Source organism: Talpa europaea (genome assembly GCF_964194135.1).
Source record: "Talpa europaea genome assembly, chromosome: 11".
NCBI lineage: Eukaryota > Metazoa > Chordata > Mammalia > Eulipotyphla > Talpidae > Talpa > Talpa europaea.
This window is the reverse complement of record NC_140078.1, coordinates 88723349-88740164: the sequence shown is the minus strand read 5'-3', so window position 1 is coordinate 88740164 and position 16816 is coordinate 88723349. Positions and strand designations below refer to the sequence as shown.

Genomic DNA, 16816 nt, shown 5'->3' with positions numbered 1-16816 from the left:
GAGGAGAATTCAGAACAAAATTTAAATAAATATAATTAGTGGAGGCTTTACCAAAAATCTGAGCTCTATTTGTAGAAAATTTAGACCTAGCCAATCATGTGTAAAGTATAGATGGGGTTGAGTCCCTCAGGAAAGTGAACAGTGAGCCTCCTGGGAAAGCTTATCTCAGGAGGGACTAAATTCAACCATTCTGGGAATATTGAAGGGAAGGAGTGATTCTCAATTTACATCTACTTACATTGTATATTCACTAATGGAATTTATAGTTATTTTAACACTTTTACCTATTAACCTTTACACTAGAATTAAAAATGATTTATCCACCAGTTATAGAAATAAGATTATTTTTATATATATTACTGTTACCAACAAGTTTTATACTTTCTTATGCTCTATTACTGTTTAGCTAAAACCCTTTGGTACAACTTGAAGAGTTTTTTTAACATTTTATAAGGCAAGACTAATGATGATGAACTCAATTTTTATTTGAGGCAATGTTTATCAATATTATTGATGGTTTCTAAAGAAATTATTTCAGGTCAGGAGAGGGGATGTTTTGCTTTTTTTACTTCCATACCAGAAATACAATAGAATTAAAATAGGCCCTGATGCTCATATTAGTGAGAATACAGTACATTTTTAAAGATTTATTTATTTATTTATACAAGAACTGGGGTACATGCCAGATGCGCAGGAGGGTGAGAGGATTCACCAGAGACAGAGCGGGGAACAGAACAGGCAGACTGACCGAAATACACTGCTGAGGGGAGCAGCGGACAAGACAGGAGAGGCCTGCCACCAGGGATTGAACCCACACTGCAGAGGCAGCAGACAGCATCACAGCGCTGCCCTCAACCGCCTGCGCCATCAGGGGAGATCCAGAATATGGTACATTTTTAAAGAGATCCTAGAACTAAGGAAATGTCTTAAGGAGATTCTGTTTAAGAAATAGCAAATTGGGGTTCCCCGGTGGCGCAGCATTTGAGCGCTGGGTTGCGAAGCTGCCCGCAGCCTCTGCGGTGCTGGTTCGATCCCCGGCTGCTCCCCGGCCACCGGAGGAGGGTCCCACATGGCGCGCAGACCTCTCCTGCCGCCCGCTGCTCCCCTCAGCAGTGTACTTCGGTCCTTCTGCCTGCTCTGCTCCCCGCTCTGGCTCTGGTGAATTCTCTCACCCTCCCGCGCTTCTGACTATACCCGGTGCTTGTATAAATAAATAAATAAATCTTTGGGGGAAATAAATAAATAAATAAATAAATAAATAAAGGAATATACCTTTAAAAAATAAATAAATAAAAGTAAATAAAAAAAGAAACAACAAACTATTTTATGGAAATTAGAATAAAGATGTAATCGTAGGAAATATAAACAGTGGGATACTTTAGTGGAGCAAGTAAAACATGTCTGATCCAGTCATAATCACAAATTAACCTTTATGAGCACCCAGAAGTGTTAGAATTTTGCTGTCACTAGTCTTATTTGTCTCTAACTTAGTAACTCCTGATTAAAAGACTTAGATAATGGAAAGAAAATGCTCATCCCTTTATGAAATTAAGATTTTTCTGCATTAAAATAGATTTTGAAATGGGAATAACTCAGCATTCTAAGCCTGTTATTGCCTTAAAAACGATGGTAGCAGTGGTTCCTACAGGTTTTCAGAGCCAGAGTGGGGAGCAGAACAGGCAGACTGAGGAAGTACACCGCTGAGGGGAGCAGCTGGCGAGGCAGGAAAGGGTGCGTGGCATGTGGGCACACCACAGGCAGGGATGGAACCTGTAGACACCTATAGGTTCAAATCAATTGAAAACTATTCAAGACTCCTTGTTCCAGTAACTCTCTCAGGCACAAAGACTTTCTAGAGATAGGATATATTCTAGCATATATGTGACTGGTCTAGGGCAAGACTAAAGGAATCAAGACATCATACTAACATTACCCTGTACTGATTATTGCAGAAGAAGCACTTAACATACTAAAAATATGAATGTAAATAGTGCTGCTATAAACATAGGGGTGCAGGTTTTACATTTATATTTTGCCCAAAAAATAGATGACTGGATCAAGAAGATGTGGCATATATACACCATGGAATATTACTCAGCAATCAAAAAGAGATAAACTCATGCAATTTGAGCAACATGGATGGAGATGGAAGGGATCATACTCAGCAAAATTAGCCAGAAAGAAAAAGAAATATACCGATGGTCTCACTCATAGCAGGAATTTAGATAACATAAAAAAGGGACCAGAAAAAAGACTAATTATAATAAAGAAAAAATCAACTGGCAACTATAAACCAGAGACACACTATGGGGGGGGGTGGAGAAGAGGAGGGATTAGGGTCAAAATAAGGGGGGTGGTGGCCTGCCCCGGTGGCGCTGCAGTTGAGCACTGGGCTGCTGGGCTGCAAAGCTGCCCACAGCCTCTATGGCGCCTGTTCCATCCCTGGCTGCTGGCAAGCATCCCACATGCCACGCAGACCTATCCACCCTCGCCCGCTGTTCCCCTCAGCAGTGTACTTCCTCAGTCTGCCTGTTGTGCTCCCCTCTCTGGCTCTGGTGAATTCTCTCTCACCCTCCCATGCTTCTGACTGTACCCAGTGCTTGTGTGAATAAATAAATAAATCTTAAAAAAAAAATAAGGGGAGTGGGAATTGTGTGGGGAATATAACCAAAATGAAAATGCATGCATTGTGCAAAAATGAAAAATGATGTAAGAATTATATAAAATATATTTTAAAAACATAAATGTGCACTGAGGAAAACAAATAATGTGAAGGCACAATCCTTAACACGTGAAAATATGATAAATAAAAAGAAAAACAAAACTTGGTGGGAGCAAGTAGTTTGGGATCGAGGATACACACTTGAACTCTCATGATGAAGCTGCACAATTTGACCATCACAAAGCCAAGGAAAGGAGCAACACCAGATGCTAGCTGCTGTGCATAACCCGCCCCGACGTAAGTGAATCACCTGCTCCTCAAAGTACCTACAATGCTCAGGACCTGCTCACAACCACCAGAACTGGGTTTGGAAGGAGACAGCCATCTGTTTTTATGACTTAAATATCTATGACAGTCCCTGAAACATTGCTGAAATACAGAAAGAGGAAAACATGTTGATCAGTCTCTTGAGCTTACAATTAGTTGTCCACAAGCACATGTTATAATGAAAACAGATGGTCACTAAAAAGCCTCTCTAGCAGACCCTTTGTTACTGACTGAGGTATGTAAATTAGGCCTGTGCAGCCCATTCCTTTTTGCCTTCCCCCTTTATTGATATTTTATTTCTTATAACTAAATGGTATTGGGGAATCCCCGTTAAAGGAACTCGGGATGCATACTCAGGAAACAGGAATTTTAAAAAAGCATTCAGGTGTATATTAATCATGCAGTCTAAAGACCAATTATCAGAGAAACATTGACTTAACTCCCAAAGTTTCATTCAGCTTTCCCATTTCCTTGAAATAATTTCACAAGATAACCCACTATTTTACAGTGTTCAGATCTCTGACTACAGCTGCCTTTCTGAAAAAGCATTCAGCACCCATTGGTTAGCCACTTCCTTTTTTTTGGAAACACTCACTTCTGAAGGGCTTCAGAACCCTTCATCAATCCTAATTGCTCTCCAGCCTTGAGAGATGAGGCAGCATTGTGAATATGCACATGAACTCTGGAGCCAGCTTGCCAGGGTGCAGGGACTGGATCCACCTCTCCAGGTAAGTAGCCTCAGGGAAATTATTTCACCTTTCTTTGTTTCAGTTTACTGGTTTACATTATAGGTAGCAAGAACTATACTAATTCATTAAAATATGATTAAATAAATGTTATTAGAGAAATAGCAAGAGCAAAGCAAATGCACAACGTTAACTTATTTATATTTCTGAACCTTCATTAGTTTCTTAGGCTACCCGTTCTTTTCATTACTCAGGATAAGAATTAAATTTTAAGGTTGCTTACCCAATTCTTCTTTCTTTTGAACACTGTTTCACCCCTTAACTATAGCTAGTCTATCAGTAAAGTTAAAAAGCACAATTTAGTTGTACAAATTAAACATGTGCATAGTACACGTTGTCCTGTTCCTTACTCACCCACCAAACACCTTCTCCTCTGTTCAATTTCTTAACATCAATCACACTATTCTAAATTAATGTAACAACAGCACACACAGCATACAAACAGAGCCCTAATTGGTAACCTTGCTAATTCCTCATTCAGGCTGCACTTACTATTTTATTTCAGCTAGTCACATATTTTGTATCAATTGTCTTTATTAGAAGATTGCAATCTTCTTTGGAATTGAGAAATATGAATTATTTATCAGAACTACTACTACATACAAGTATTATTTAATAAATACTAAGGAAGTTAAAAATGCTTATATTAGTTCTGCTTTTTTCCTGCTCCTTATATGTTTTATCCACTGATTAGTTCGCATGATCCTCTTTATTTCTATCTTCTATTGAATCACTGAAATAAAATATTACAGTAAAATCAAATAGAATTTTACATCCTATGTTGTCCCTCAAAGGAAATCTTTATTTGAAATTTATGCTCATGTTTTTCTCCCATTAAGGTTGGCAAACTTTAAGTGAGAGGTAAATGGTAAATACACCTTGCTCAAGTCCATGGATATGGACACTGTACCTGATACAAGTACTTTATAAATGGGTAATTAGATGGAATCCACCCTTTGTCTTTCTACCTGCCCACATAATGCCAACCTCAACCTGGAGACGTCTTGGCACCCATTCCCATTCCCCAAGAAGGAATTTAATTCACATAAATAGTTAGCAAAATTGTCTTTACTAAATATTCCAGAGATGAGATATGAGAGGGAATCACACATTACAACGGTAACAAATTAAAGTTTGAACAAGACACACCTGTTGCCTCTACCGGCTATATATTGAGTCCATCAGGACATCCACTTTTTCGCTTTTCTGCCTTGTAGCCCCCAGATACCTTCATTCTTCACTTTATCACTGGTATGTGGGGCAGGTCAGTCATAGCTCAGCTTCTAATTTCAAAGCATCTTAAGTAAATTCATCACAATGTTAATTAAACAATAAAACCCACTTTAAGGCTACTTCAAGTTAAACTTAGAGATACTCTGAACTTTTGTTGGAAACCTAAGTAAGGGACCCTTTGTTCCCCTTCTGTGAGTTTCCTTAGCTCTGTTTAAATTCAATGTTTTATCACATTTTCATTTCATTACCCTGTACTGATTATATTATTATGAAATTATATTTCATAATAATTCCTCAATATTTTACCATTGTCAGTTGTGCATTGCAGCTATAGATTTATTTACTTTTATTCTCAAATATCTTATGTTACATCATTGCAATTTTGGAAACCAAGAAAGGAAATGCTTATATCGGGGCATTTATTTTGGGAAATTACTTTCTCATTTCTCACTTAAAGTCTTAAAAATCACACTTTTTATAAGTCCATTTAATGAAAGAATCTATGTCGCCATATTAAAAACACATGCACACGCGATCATACAGTTGCTTCTTGTTTTTAGAAACATACACAAAAAAATGAAATGCCATGCCTAGGGTGAACTACAGAAACTAGGAAGCCAATTTATAAATAGGATTGGTTGCCAAATACAAAATAACTTCTTCAGGAATGGTAAATTCATACATAAAATAACCCTTCGTCCATTATCTATGGTTCCATTACCATGGATATATTAAGTTGAGGGAAAACATAAAAGAAACAAAACAAACATTTAAAAAAACATTTTCAAGGCTAGAAAAATGAGTATTTTCCTAAGATTGGAGGGTAGAGAAACACTATGACTGGAAGAAGTTGTTGTCAAAAATGGTTAGTGATAAAAGGAGGCAAAAGTTAAGGAATAAAGAGATATTTCTACCTGTGCTAGATAGGTGCACAAAAATTATTTTGCACCATTTATAATAGCACTGCTATAAACTCCAGCTCCTATAATTCTTCAAATTTTCCAAACATATAAAGGTATTTCCAGAGAATCATAAACACAAATCTCTTCTACCTCAAATAAGTTCTATTCTTCACCTAAGTGACATGCATTCATTTCCTTTTCTTTTAATGGCTTCCCTTAGTATACATTTCATCTTATTTTAGATGAATCGCAGTGGTCATGAATTAGAGTATACTTCTTCACTGGCACAGATGTCTACCTGGGTGGTCCCCAACAGAATTTCTGCTTCAATTTGTAAAACCTCACATCATTGCAGTAGACAGGGGATTTTTAGGGATACAGATAAAGAAATATACATATTGAAAAGATGATATTATATTAAGTCCAGATAATGCAAGTAGCTAGAAGCTAGCCCTCTACTCCTTTGGAAACAATATGATTTCTATTTAGGAGAAGAAAAATCAGTAAGCAAAGTCAGAAACCTATTCAAATTTGAAGATGGTAGTTAGCATTTATGACTTTCTCCCATGTTTTTATCCTCAGTGAAAAAAAAGGAAATTTAGTTCACACAAACAAAAACGTCCTATTACATAATGTTGGCCAATTTAGTGTAAGCATTTTTCATAGCCTCCCTTTGGCAGAAACTTCTAAAGATAGAATTATTAAGAGAGAAGTATGGGAAAAGCAATGTTTCTGTTGCCCATTACAATATGTCAATACTAATGGGGATATTATTAAGGAAGCCGTTACCACTGTTAAATAAAATGATCCCCCAAATGATTGCTGTGAATCCACAAATGTATGTACTGGAAAATTCCAATTAGTCTTTTAACATTCTCAAAAGCACAAATAGCTCATGGAGATCAAAAGGTAAAACAAATTTATATATATATATATATATATATATATATAAATTCCTCATTTCATATATAAAATCAAGGCATGAATTACCAGAAAGTACTGTGAAGCTATTTTGTTTTTATTAACTACCACTGTTATAGAAGAAGAAACATTTTATAAATTGAAAATCTAATGACACTTTAAATCTCATCTGGAGTAGTCAATGGAAAGAGAAAAGAGATCAGTGAAAGGGAGCTAGGAAGTAAAATTTTATTTAGATTTTCTGTTAAATAAAAGAAAATTTAATGCAAAGAGGATAGATAAGGGCAACAGTACTCTAAATTTATGTGCTGCAAAACAGTGAGTACCAATAGACTCTAGAACACTGTTAGATAAAACTGAATTATTTTATAGCAGTTTCAGTCCAATAAAAATAGAAAGCCAGCTTAATAAAATAACTCAAACATGACAAAGATAGTGCGAATAAAATAAAGCTGCCACCATAGGTCTGTGTGTTACTCAGTCCTTCAACAAATATTAACAGCAGTTTAACCATAGTGTGCATATGAGATTGAAGTCAATTCACTGGCCATAGAAACAGTAAACATCCTGAAAGTTGTACCCTTTGTAGTACATGTTTCAAAATGTATATAAATCAAAAAAGTATTTTTATTCTAATCTTCGAGGATGGATGTGATAGAACTCCAATAGTGGCATCAACAAATCAGAAGGGGAAATGTCTTCTTAGAAATGTCCACCCAAGTTTGAGGCAAGGATTGGGACATGTTGCAGGTTTCCCACAGGGAGGAAGTCAGGTGAGGCAGCTCCCTTCAGCTGGGGCTGGGGAGGAAGTCAGATCACACTCCTGCCTCAGCAAGAGGCACCTAGGAGGCTCAGGACAGCAAGCAGTCAGGAGGTGAGCCAGTGTTCTACAAAAGTTTACTGCTGCAGAGTGCAAGCTGTCAGATATTGAAGTCTACATGTGTGAACAATGCCCTCCTAATGAGCACATGCCCTCCTAATGAGCACATATGATCTATGTTTTCACTGTGATCTTCAGATCACTTTCTTTAATAACGACATGACATGAGAAATGTCATATTTTGTTCACAGATACAAAAACCATATTTTAGATATGGTGATTATTTCTCTTGTTCATTTTTGTTCTTTGTAGTGTATATTAGGATATGCCCCTAGGCAAGTAATTATACAATGCTCTATAATAATTCAAGACAGAAATTAATTTATTTCATTTAGACATTCCTGAATGAATAATAATTTTTAAAAATAGTTTCATGTCTATTATTTATTTTATATTCCTCCATATATTATGTACACGGTTGGATGATTTTAGGTAAACACCTCTGTTGTCATATCCCTTTCTTGATACTACTAAATTATTTCCCATTTGAAATCAAAATTTGAAGAATTTCTGTAGATAAAATAAGTTCCCAACAGCCAGTTTTGTAAGCTTGCGAGTTCAAGAAGAACAAAACATATCACACATCTTTTTCTAAAAATAATAATATTCTTTACCAAAAAATTTATAGGAGATTTTACACTCAAGAATTCCCATTTTTAGCTTGATTTCTCAGTAGGTAAATGAAGGTTCAGCACTGGTTTTGTTTATCATAGCCATCAAGCCTGAAAAGGTATATTTCTAGAATGGGAAGATAGGTGTATATAAATAAAGTTGTTTCTATATTAATGTAAAGTTCTAAATTGTCGAGCTGATTTCCTGCAGTTAGAGCATTGGTTGTTTGTAAAAGGATTTCAATCTAAAATGGAACTAACAATAAGTAAATAAATGAAATGGAACCAAGGATATGAAAGGGAGAATCTTGCCCACACACCCTCATAAAAACAGAACTGAGAGAAATGATTTCCTATCAATACCTGATTTACAGAAGAGCAAGACTTATCTTCTGACCAAAGAAGATCTGCCAAGAACTCTCCCCACCCTCAAGCAAATGAACAAAACGTATTGCTTGGATTCTGACTTGTCCTATGGGTAGCATTCTTTACCCATAAATACAGCCTCTCCCAACCCTTCAATAGACTTGCCTATAGCTGCTGCTACAGCATGTTCCTCTAATTTCAGTTCTTCTACCTCTCCTAATAAACTGATAATTTGAGCTTGCTAAATTTGCCTCTTTACTTCAGTTGACAAATTAAAGGTGAGAGGTCCTCTGAAGTATACTTTTAGCAAAGTTACTGTGATCTAAACAAAGTGCTCCCACCAATTCCTAGTCTTTTCTTAATGACTTTTACTAAAATGACATACTAGAAAGAAATATGGAAAACTATGAATAGAAAATGAAACAATATAATGTTGTTAGGTACCTTATTAATCAGTGCACTGTTGGTATATGATAGAATTTTGTTTTTTTGATGTTCTCTTAAAATAATTTCTCTCTTTGAAAAAACATTTTCTATCAAATATTCATTTGAGGGAAGATAATAGACTTTAGAAGTGTGAATATTTAAATGAATAAGATCTGAGTTATTGTTAATTTGACCATTTAATAGTTGTATGATCTTTACCACACTATTTAAATGACATTATCTTCAATTTCCAACAATTGAAAGAGAAAGATAATAGTAATATCTTTCTGGTCATGAGGAGAAATTAAATAAGAAAATGTACATAGAGCTTTTAGTACAATGTTAACCCATAATAAGTGGTTTGATATAATTATTTTTAAATAATTGATTTGAAGACATGTATTCCTAGTATTATGATTTTAAAGTATTAACCATTCTAAATTTTGTCTGGGGTTAACTGCAAGTTTAGTATCTAAACTGGGCTTATGTTTTGTCCTAGTATCTTTCTGGTATAATTGTTTACTTCTAAAGAAGTTTGTAAATTATTAAGGCAGGGAAAATAACACACAGAGGCTGACATCAGCAAGACCAAAAACACAACTTCAAAAAAAAAAAAAAAAAAACCAACATTAGGAACTGGATCACACTTGACTTAAAATAATTTTGCCTAAATACCAATGAGAAATAGATTTTCCATAGGAAGTTCAGAATAGACACTGTGAAATATATGTTTTTAAATATGACTTAGTAAGGAGTTTTCTTTACTAGCTCAAATTATACCTATAGATCTCAGTAGTTCTCAATTACATTTTGATTTTATATATCAATTTTTTGTTTTTATATCAATTTGATCAATAACATCCATAATTATCTATTTGCCATACAAGAGAAAGAGAAATAAAAAGCCCTTTTCGATAGAATATCCCAGTTCATCAAACTAAAAACATAAAGCAAGATAGAAAAATAATTTCCATTTTTAAAAAGTCTTCATGAGGTAAAATATTAGAACAGACAAAAATTTAGTCTCATTTTTAAATGTCATTAAGATTTAGATAAAATATCTTTTCATCAAACATGAACCATCTGACCAGAAAACAATGTTGTAACTCTTTGCATTTGCTGCCATTTTATCTCCCCAAAGTTCCCACTGCATGAATCCACACTTCTCTCTCACCTCTCCAAGCTTCCCTAGCAGCCTTCCAAAGAACTTGTTTCCAAAAGTACTTTTTCTGTTCATCACATTGCTCATAAATTCAACACATACTTTTTTAAAAGTCATCTAGAATGACTAAACAAACTAACTTTTCAATATCAAATCAAAACATTCTGTACACACTGAAAGCCCATAATATATTGATTAAAACACATACTTGAAAACATATGATTTTTAAACCAATTGCAATATTATTAGCCAATTAACACCTCCACATGTATCAAACATTTAAAAGCAATTGTTTAATATAATATGTTAAAGCATGTGCACTTCCAAATAACTACATTAAAAACAATTGTCAAGGAACTGTCAACTTTTCAAATAACAGTAAATGCCTTGGTGGTTCATGAACACCATTCTAGTACAATTAAGTATATATAGCAAACAAAATTTCCCCTTCTTCTCTAAAAGACTGGAAGAAATTATTTCTTTGAATGTACTGTGCTGATAAAGCTTGAACGTAATGTTATTTCCTGGTTTTAAAAATAGACATTAACTCATTCTTTTATCTTCACATCTGCAGGTACACAAATAACTTAAGTAGATGATGTAAAACTGAGAATATAGTTTCAGAAAAGCTTACCATTGTCATTTTTCAACATCCCGTTGCTGAGTTGTTTCAATCTCTTTTGATGTGATTTGCCATTGTAGTGGATTTGTGCTTGAGCGGCCGAATTCAGCTGAATGTTACACACGCTGCACAAAGTAAAATTAGTATGCTTCTTTTCTCTTTCAGGTTTCTCTTCAAAGTCATCAGGTAAGAATTCAGCCTCACTCTCTCCATCTTGTGCACAGGTGAAATCTAGGGGTGCAAAAAGAGTTACGAAAAAACTGATCAGGATTTTTAACTCCTTTTTATTATTAAATTGGGCAGAAAATATCAAACATGAAACATCCGACCAGAATGTAATACTATAACTCTTTGTAGTAGCTATCATTTTAGCTTTCCAAAGTCCCCAGATGTAAGAGCTCTAGATTTCTGCATTCAAAAATTCCACTTCTTCTATTTAAATAGGTTGTTTTTATTTTTTTTTAAATAATAAATTTTATTTTTATATTCCCCCATACAATTGCAAACGCCCCATTCTGACCCCAATCCTTCTAAATAGGTTGTTTTTATACCATTCAAAAGTAGATAGCCTCTTTAAGAAATACGAATGATGAATATTTTACTTTGATTTTTTAATGTAAAACCACACATTTAATTCCCAACAAGAGTTTAGCACATATTATCTCATTAAGTAGTCATAACAATAGAAGAAACAGTATAGTTTTTCCTGTTTTTTAACTGAGAAAATTAAGGTTTAGAGTGGATATATAGCTTACCTAGGGTCATACAATGAATAAATAATATAGGTGGGATAAGCATTCAGTTTTATTTCCAAATCCCCACTTAGAGTATATAGTCTAGTTGTATTCTGAATATTTCAAAACATTTTCCTAGAGTTGTTATATTTTAAAAATCTTTTATGTCAAATATCATTATATATTAAAAAGATTAAATAAATGATAGTATATTTGTCACTGTGATATAGTCCCAAAGTGTAGCCTGGGAAGACTTTGTAAATGGGAAATTCTTTGGACAAAAAGCCACATATTACACATATTATGTTTACAACTATATAAAACACAAGACTTAAAAATGTTAGCAGTATTTGATTCTGAATAGTGAGCTAGTTACATTTCCCCTTCATCTTTCTCATATTTGAAAATTTTACATGACAATTGAATACATTTATTATGAAAAAAATCAATATCTTTAGGGAAAAAAAAAAGCCAAAAGAGGTCTGTCCAAAATAAATCAAGCTATGCAGATTTTCCCAGCATGTGATCCCTACACAACAAATAGTTTTTGCCCAATATATGTATACACGTTTGTAAGAATATATTTTCCTGCCTGAGTCACATTGCCACCTTGACCCATAAAATTACAATGCTAACCAACAATTTAGCAGGGGGGAGTTTTGAAGAAATTTTCTTCTGAGGCTATGAGATGTATTTGCTTACATATGAGGGGTTCCTTAATCAGAAGCAAAAGTGAAGATTAAGTCCCAGAGTCAATAAATAATTTTGCAATAGGAGGCAAAGGACAAGGAAATAAAATGAAAGGTACCTTGACTATGTGTTCTGAACACAAGGGGAAAGAGGATCTCAAATTCTTGTGACTGGGATGTGACATCACAAAAACATTTATGGACTTTGCAAAAAAAATGCAATGCCTCAAATGGCACTCTCTGAGAAGTTGGCAATAAGCATAAGTGGGATTTTATTCTAATATGATAAAAATATTATTTAAAATCTGAAAAGGAAATTTTGCTGATTTTAGTTCCATTGAGAAAAAATTAAGATTGCACACAGGCTTTGAGCATTTGGCCTGAAACCCCAAACACTTAATCAATTTATTCATGTTTTTTCCATCTAACCTTCATCTCCTCTCCAACCACTAACCCATTATGAAAGTCTGTGGCTTCACACAAAAAATGTGGATCTAGACTGTATGCATAATAGGTTGAAGCATTAGAATTACACTGGGGATTATTACAGTAGGAATTAGGTATTTGCTTGTATATGTTTCTTAATTTTGTAGATGTGGAGTTTAAATTAATTTTATAGATCCATAGAAATAATTAAAATGTGGCATACATTAGAGAATTCATCTTTGTAATCTATATTAAATAATGTGTGACACACGGGACCTCCCTGGTGGCGCAGGAGGTTGAGCGCGGCATTGTGAAGCTGTCCGCAGCCTCTGCAGCACAGGTTCAATCCCAGCCAGCCAGTGAGAATGCCATATGGTGCAGCAGACCACTCCTGTCTCGCCCACTGCTCCCCTCAGCAGTGTATTTCATCAGTCTGCTTTTTCTGTTCCCCACTCTGTCTCTGGTGAATCCTCTCACCCTCCCACACCTCTGGCCTATACCCTGATTCTTATATAAATAAATAAATATTTTTTAAAAAATAATATATGACACAATTTGAGGAAAAGAAAACTGGAAACAATATTTCTCCTGGGAGCAACATGATTCTTGCAGTTGAATTATATCATGTTGATTTGACCCACTTGAGAGCTTTTTGAGACAAAAGCTGAAACATAACTTCTTGTACTAAAACATCAGTAATAATGGTACTGAGACTGACCTGAAAAGTACTGATCATCATTTCCCCTCCTCACTCCTAGGGTAACAGGTGGCCATCTCATGGTGGACCCTGAAATTGACTTATAATCACAGAACAACAGATTTATAACCAAAAGTTGGAGAATAGATTCAGGAGCCAATCGACAGAGTGTCCAATGACCAAAACTCAAAACATACATTTGACTGGATTATAACCTAAAGTATAAAATAAATATCAATGAGTATATACTGTTCTAAAACAAGTAATGAAGACAATAGAAATGTCCCTTATAGAAGTATTCCAAATAATTTAAATATACTCCCCTCTCAAGGATGGATGGAGCATAACTCCCTACCCCTTCAATGTAGACTATACTTAGTGTCTTGCTTCCAAATAGTACAGTGTGAAAAGAAGTGAAAAAGTAACTATACAGTGAATAAGCCTGACACTATCTCAGCTATAGAATCAAAGCTTACAACATTCTAAGAGTTGCTGATAGATGCATCCTTGATGTGAGGTTTTGAGAATGGCATTTTACCTCCACAGTTTCTTCACAAAAGCCTATAACCCAAGTCAAATCAGATAAAAACATTAGGCAAACCCAAACTAAAGGACATTCATTAAATACTGACAATTATTCCTGAAAAATACCAAGTTCATGAAAAACAAGGAAACTCAGAGAAGTTATCAACCCCAGAAGAGCCTAAAGAAATATGAACACTAAATGAAATATGGTGTCTTGGATGTGATCCTGGAATAGACCAAGAACACTGAGTGAAAAATTCATGAAATCCAAACAGAGGATAGAGTTTCATTATAATAATGAGAAAACTGAGTGTGTGTGTTGTATGGGAATTCCATTAACTTGAAAACACGTCTGCAAATCAAAAAATAATTTCAAAAAGTTTGTTTATTTACTTCATTGTTTATCATTTCTTTTTTATTGAGGTAACAGTTTACAACACAGTATATAATTCAGAGATATGAGTTCACACCTCTTTAGTTGTATGTTACCACACACCACACTCACAGACAAGGTTAGTTACATTTGTCCACTGTAGTCCATTTTGTCTCTCTTCATGGCCCTTAAAACAGAAATTTCTCTAGCACTTGTCTACTCTGAGAAAAAAATATAAAGAAGTTTCTCTTCTTTTCTTCATACCTAGCTCATTCATCTCCAAAGCATGAAAAAAAATGGGGTGATTGGGAGTATAATGGAAAGGATCATTGCTTCACATGTGTCAAACCATCTAGATTCTATATATCAAATAAGTCTAAAGTTACAGTCTCTTCTCAGCTGCCATATATAAATTTAAAGTGTAAATGCTTAACTTCCCTGAAAAGCAGGCCCAGAATTCTTCAGCTACCCTACCTGTAACTGTGGACATAAATTCAGTTCAGAAAGGAAAGGGTGAGAAATCCAATAAGGACACTGGTACTGAGTCATGCCATTTTCACTAATTCAACTTTGCCTACTAAATAACCTACCAACACACTAACAAAGACAATATAACATAGCTCAGCTGAGATCTTATGTCTATTTAGGACTGGTTCCAATCATGATGAGGGATGAGTTATTTTCTCTCTCTCACACACACACATACATACACACACTGTGTCATCAAACCAATCTCCATAAAATTAAGGATTTATAAACTTCAGGTTCTATTTAGTATTTAACCCTGTCGAAAGAATGAGTAGACCTTTTTTTAAAAAAAGATTTTATGTTATTTATACAAGAGCCGGGGTACAGGCCAGATGCGCAGGAGGGTTAGAGGATTCACCAGATTCAGATTGGGGAACAGAACAGGCAGACTGACTGAAATACACTGCTGAGGGGAGCAGCGGGTGAGACAGGAGAGTTCTTCTCACCAATTGGGTTGCTCTGGCAGGGATCTAACCGGCATACTGCAGAGGCTGCAGACAGCTTCACAGTGCTGCACTCAGCCACCTGTGCCACCAGGGAGGCCCCAAATAGACATTTTGAAAAAAATAAGTCTCTAAAGGAGTATACTTTAGATAACCAACAAATCTGATTCCACTGAGTGGAAAACTTTCCCTACATCTAATTTCAGTGTTAACCAGCTAGTTTCCATTGTTTTGCCCATGAATGGTTTTATCCCTTTTTTAGATCTGCTACCCTGTCAAAATGACAAACCCCTAAAATCCCTAAAAATTCCATTCTACAATAGTTTGAAATTACAATGAAATGACAGTAGATGACATGTGCTAATAGGTAGGTTAGAAGACAATAAACCATAATTTTAAAGGGTTTTACACATACAACTGTAAATGGCACAAGAAAACTAAACTATAATCCTGTTTTCTCAATGACTTCTCTTGCTGTAGTTTTTTTTTTTTTTTTTTAAGGAGAATCTTAGGGATTTAGATGTGTATAACACATTTAGCATAGACTTGCTTCCATATACAGTGGCCAAACTGAAACTAAACACTAAAAATCTGTATAGAAATCTGTGTCTGACAGTATATCTACCAGTCATTTTTCATCCAAAGAAAAATTATATGAAAAAGCATGGTGATTTTTTTTGAGAAAATAAAAGTAAAATTCTAAATTTTACACAAATATGAAATAAAATTTGTTTTCCAAAATTATGTCTTTGAAAGGTGGCATATACTAATATTTAATTCCTTATATATTATAGTTTATTATTAAGAACTTTCTCCATTTTTTTCTTATTTAAAAAAAAATAGTCCTTTCTGGAAAAGATATATGAATCTTGACCATTCCACTAAAGGGAAGTTGTATTATGAACAACCTACAAAAAATTCATATAGTATTTGTAGCTCTTATGAAATTTTTCTTCACTGGTTCAAAAAAAATGAAGGTTGATTACATAACTATGATTACTTATTATTTATGTGGATTTTAGATGCAGATATGTCATTTTGAAGAAAACTTGCAGCAGTCATCTTAAAAGTTAATAAAAGTTTGTGAAGAGCATGAATAAGCATTAATATGCTATTTTTATGTTAAAAATACCATAATGCCATTATGTGATTAAATACTGGTTACTTAGAACAGTATTTCCAGAGATAATATCACATATGGATTTTACAAGCACCTATTTAATTTGAAATACCTTAGAAATAAATGAAAAAAACTATTAGATGATTGAAATGAGGCTCTAATAATGGCAGAAAGGTCAAAGGTTTGAATAAAAATGCTTTATAAAATTAAGATAAAAATAAAATATTACAAGCAAGTGTTTTAAAAACTGATCTTCATTCAAAAATTTATGAAAGTTTGCCATTCTTTTTCTTCTTGGTAGAAAATAATGAGAGATTAACTTTCATTCATTTCCTCATATTAAGATTTATATGGTGCGATACACACACACTCACACCAAATATGCTATAATAAATCAAATGAACTATCCCAGTATTGAATTTT

General features: G+C 34.4%; 1 protein-coding gene across 1 annotated transcript in view; it reads right to left on the bottom strand.

The window, feature by feature from the left end:
* The window catches only part of ZNF385D (zinc finger protein 385D), a gene marked incomplete at its 5' end in the record, with an annotated part of 694301 nt that overhangs the window by 546607 nt on the left and 130878 nt on the right, over positions 1-16816 (bottom strand). Inside the window, one exon of the mRNA XM_084247521.1 lies at positions 10871-11089. Within this exon, the coding sequence (XP_084103647.1) occupies positions 10871-11089 (219 nt within the window). The remainder of the gene's footprint in view (positions 1-10870; positions 11090-16816) is intronic.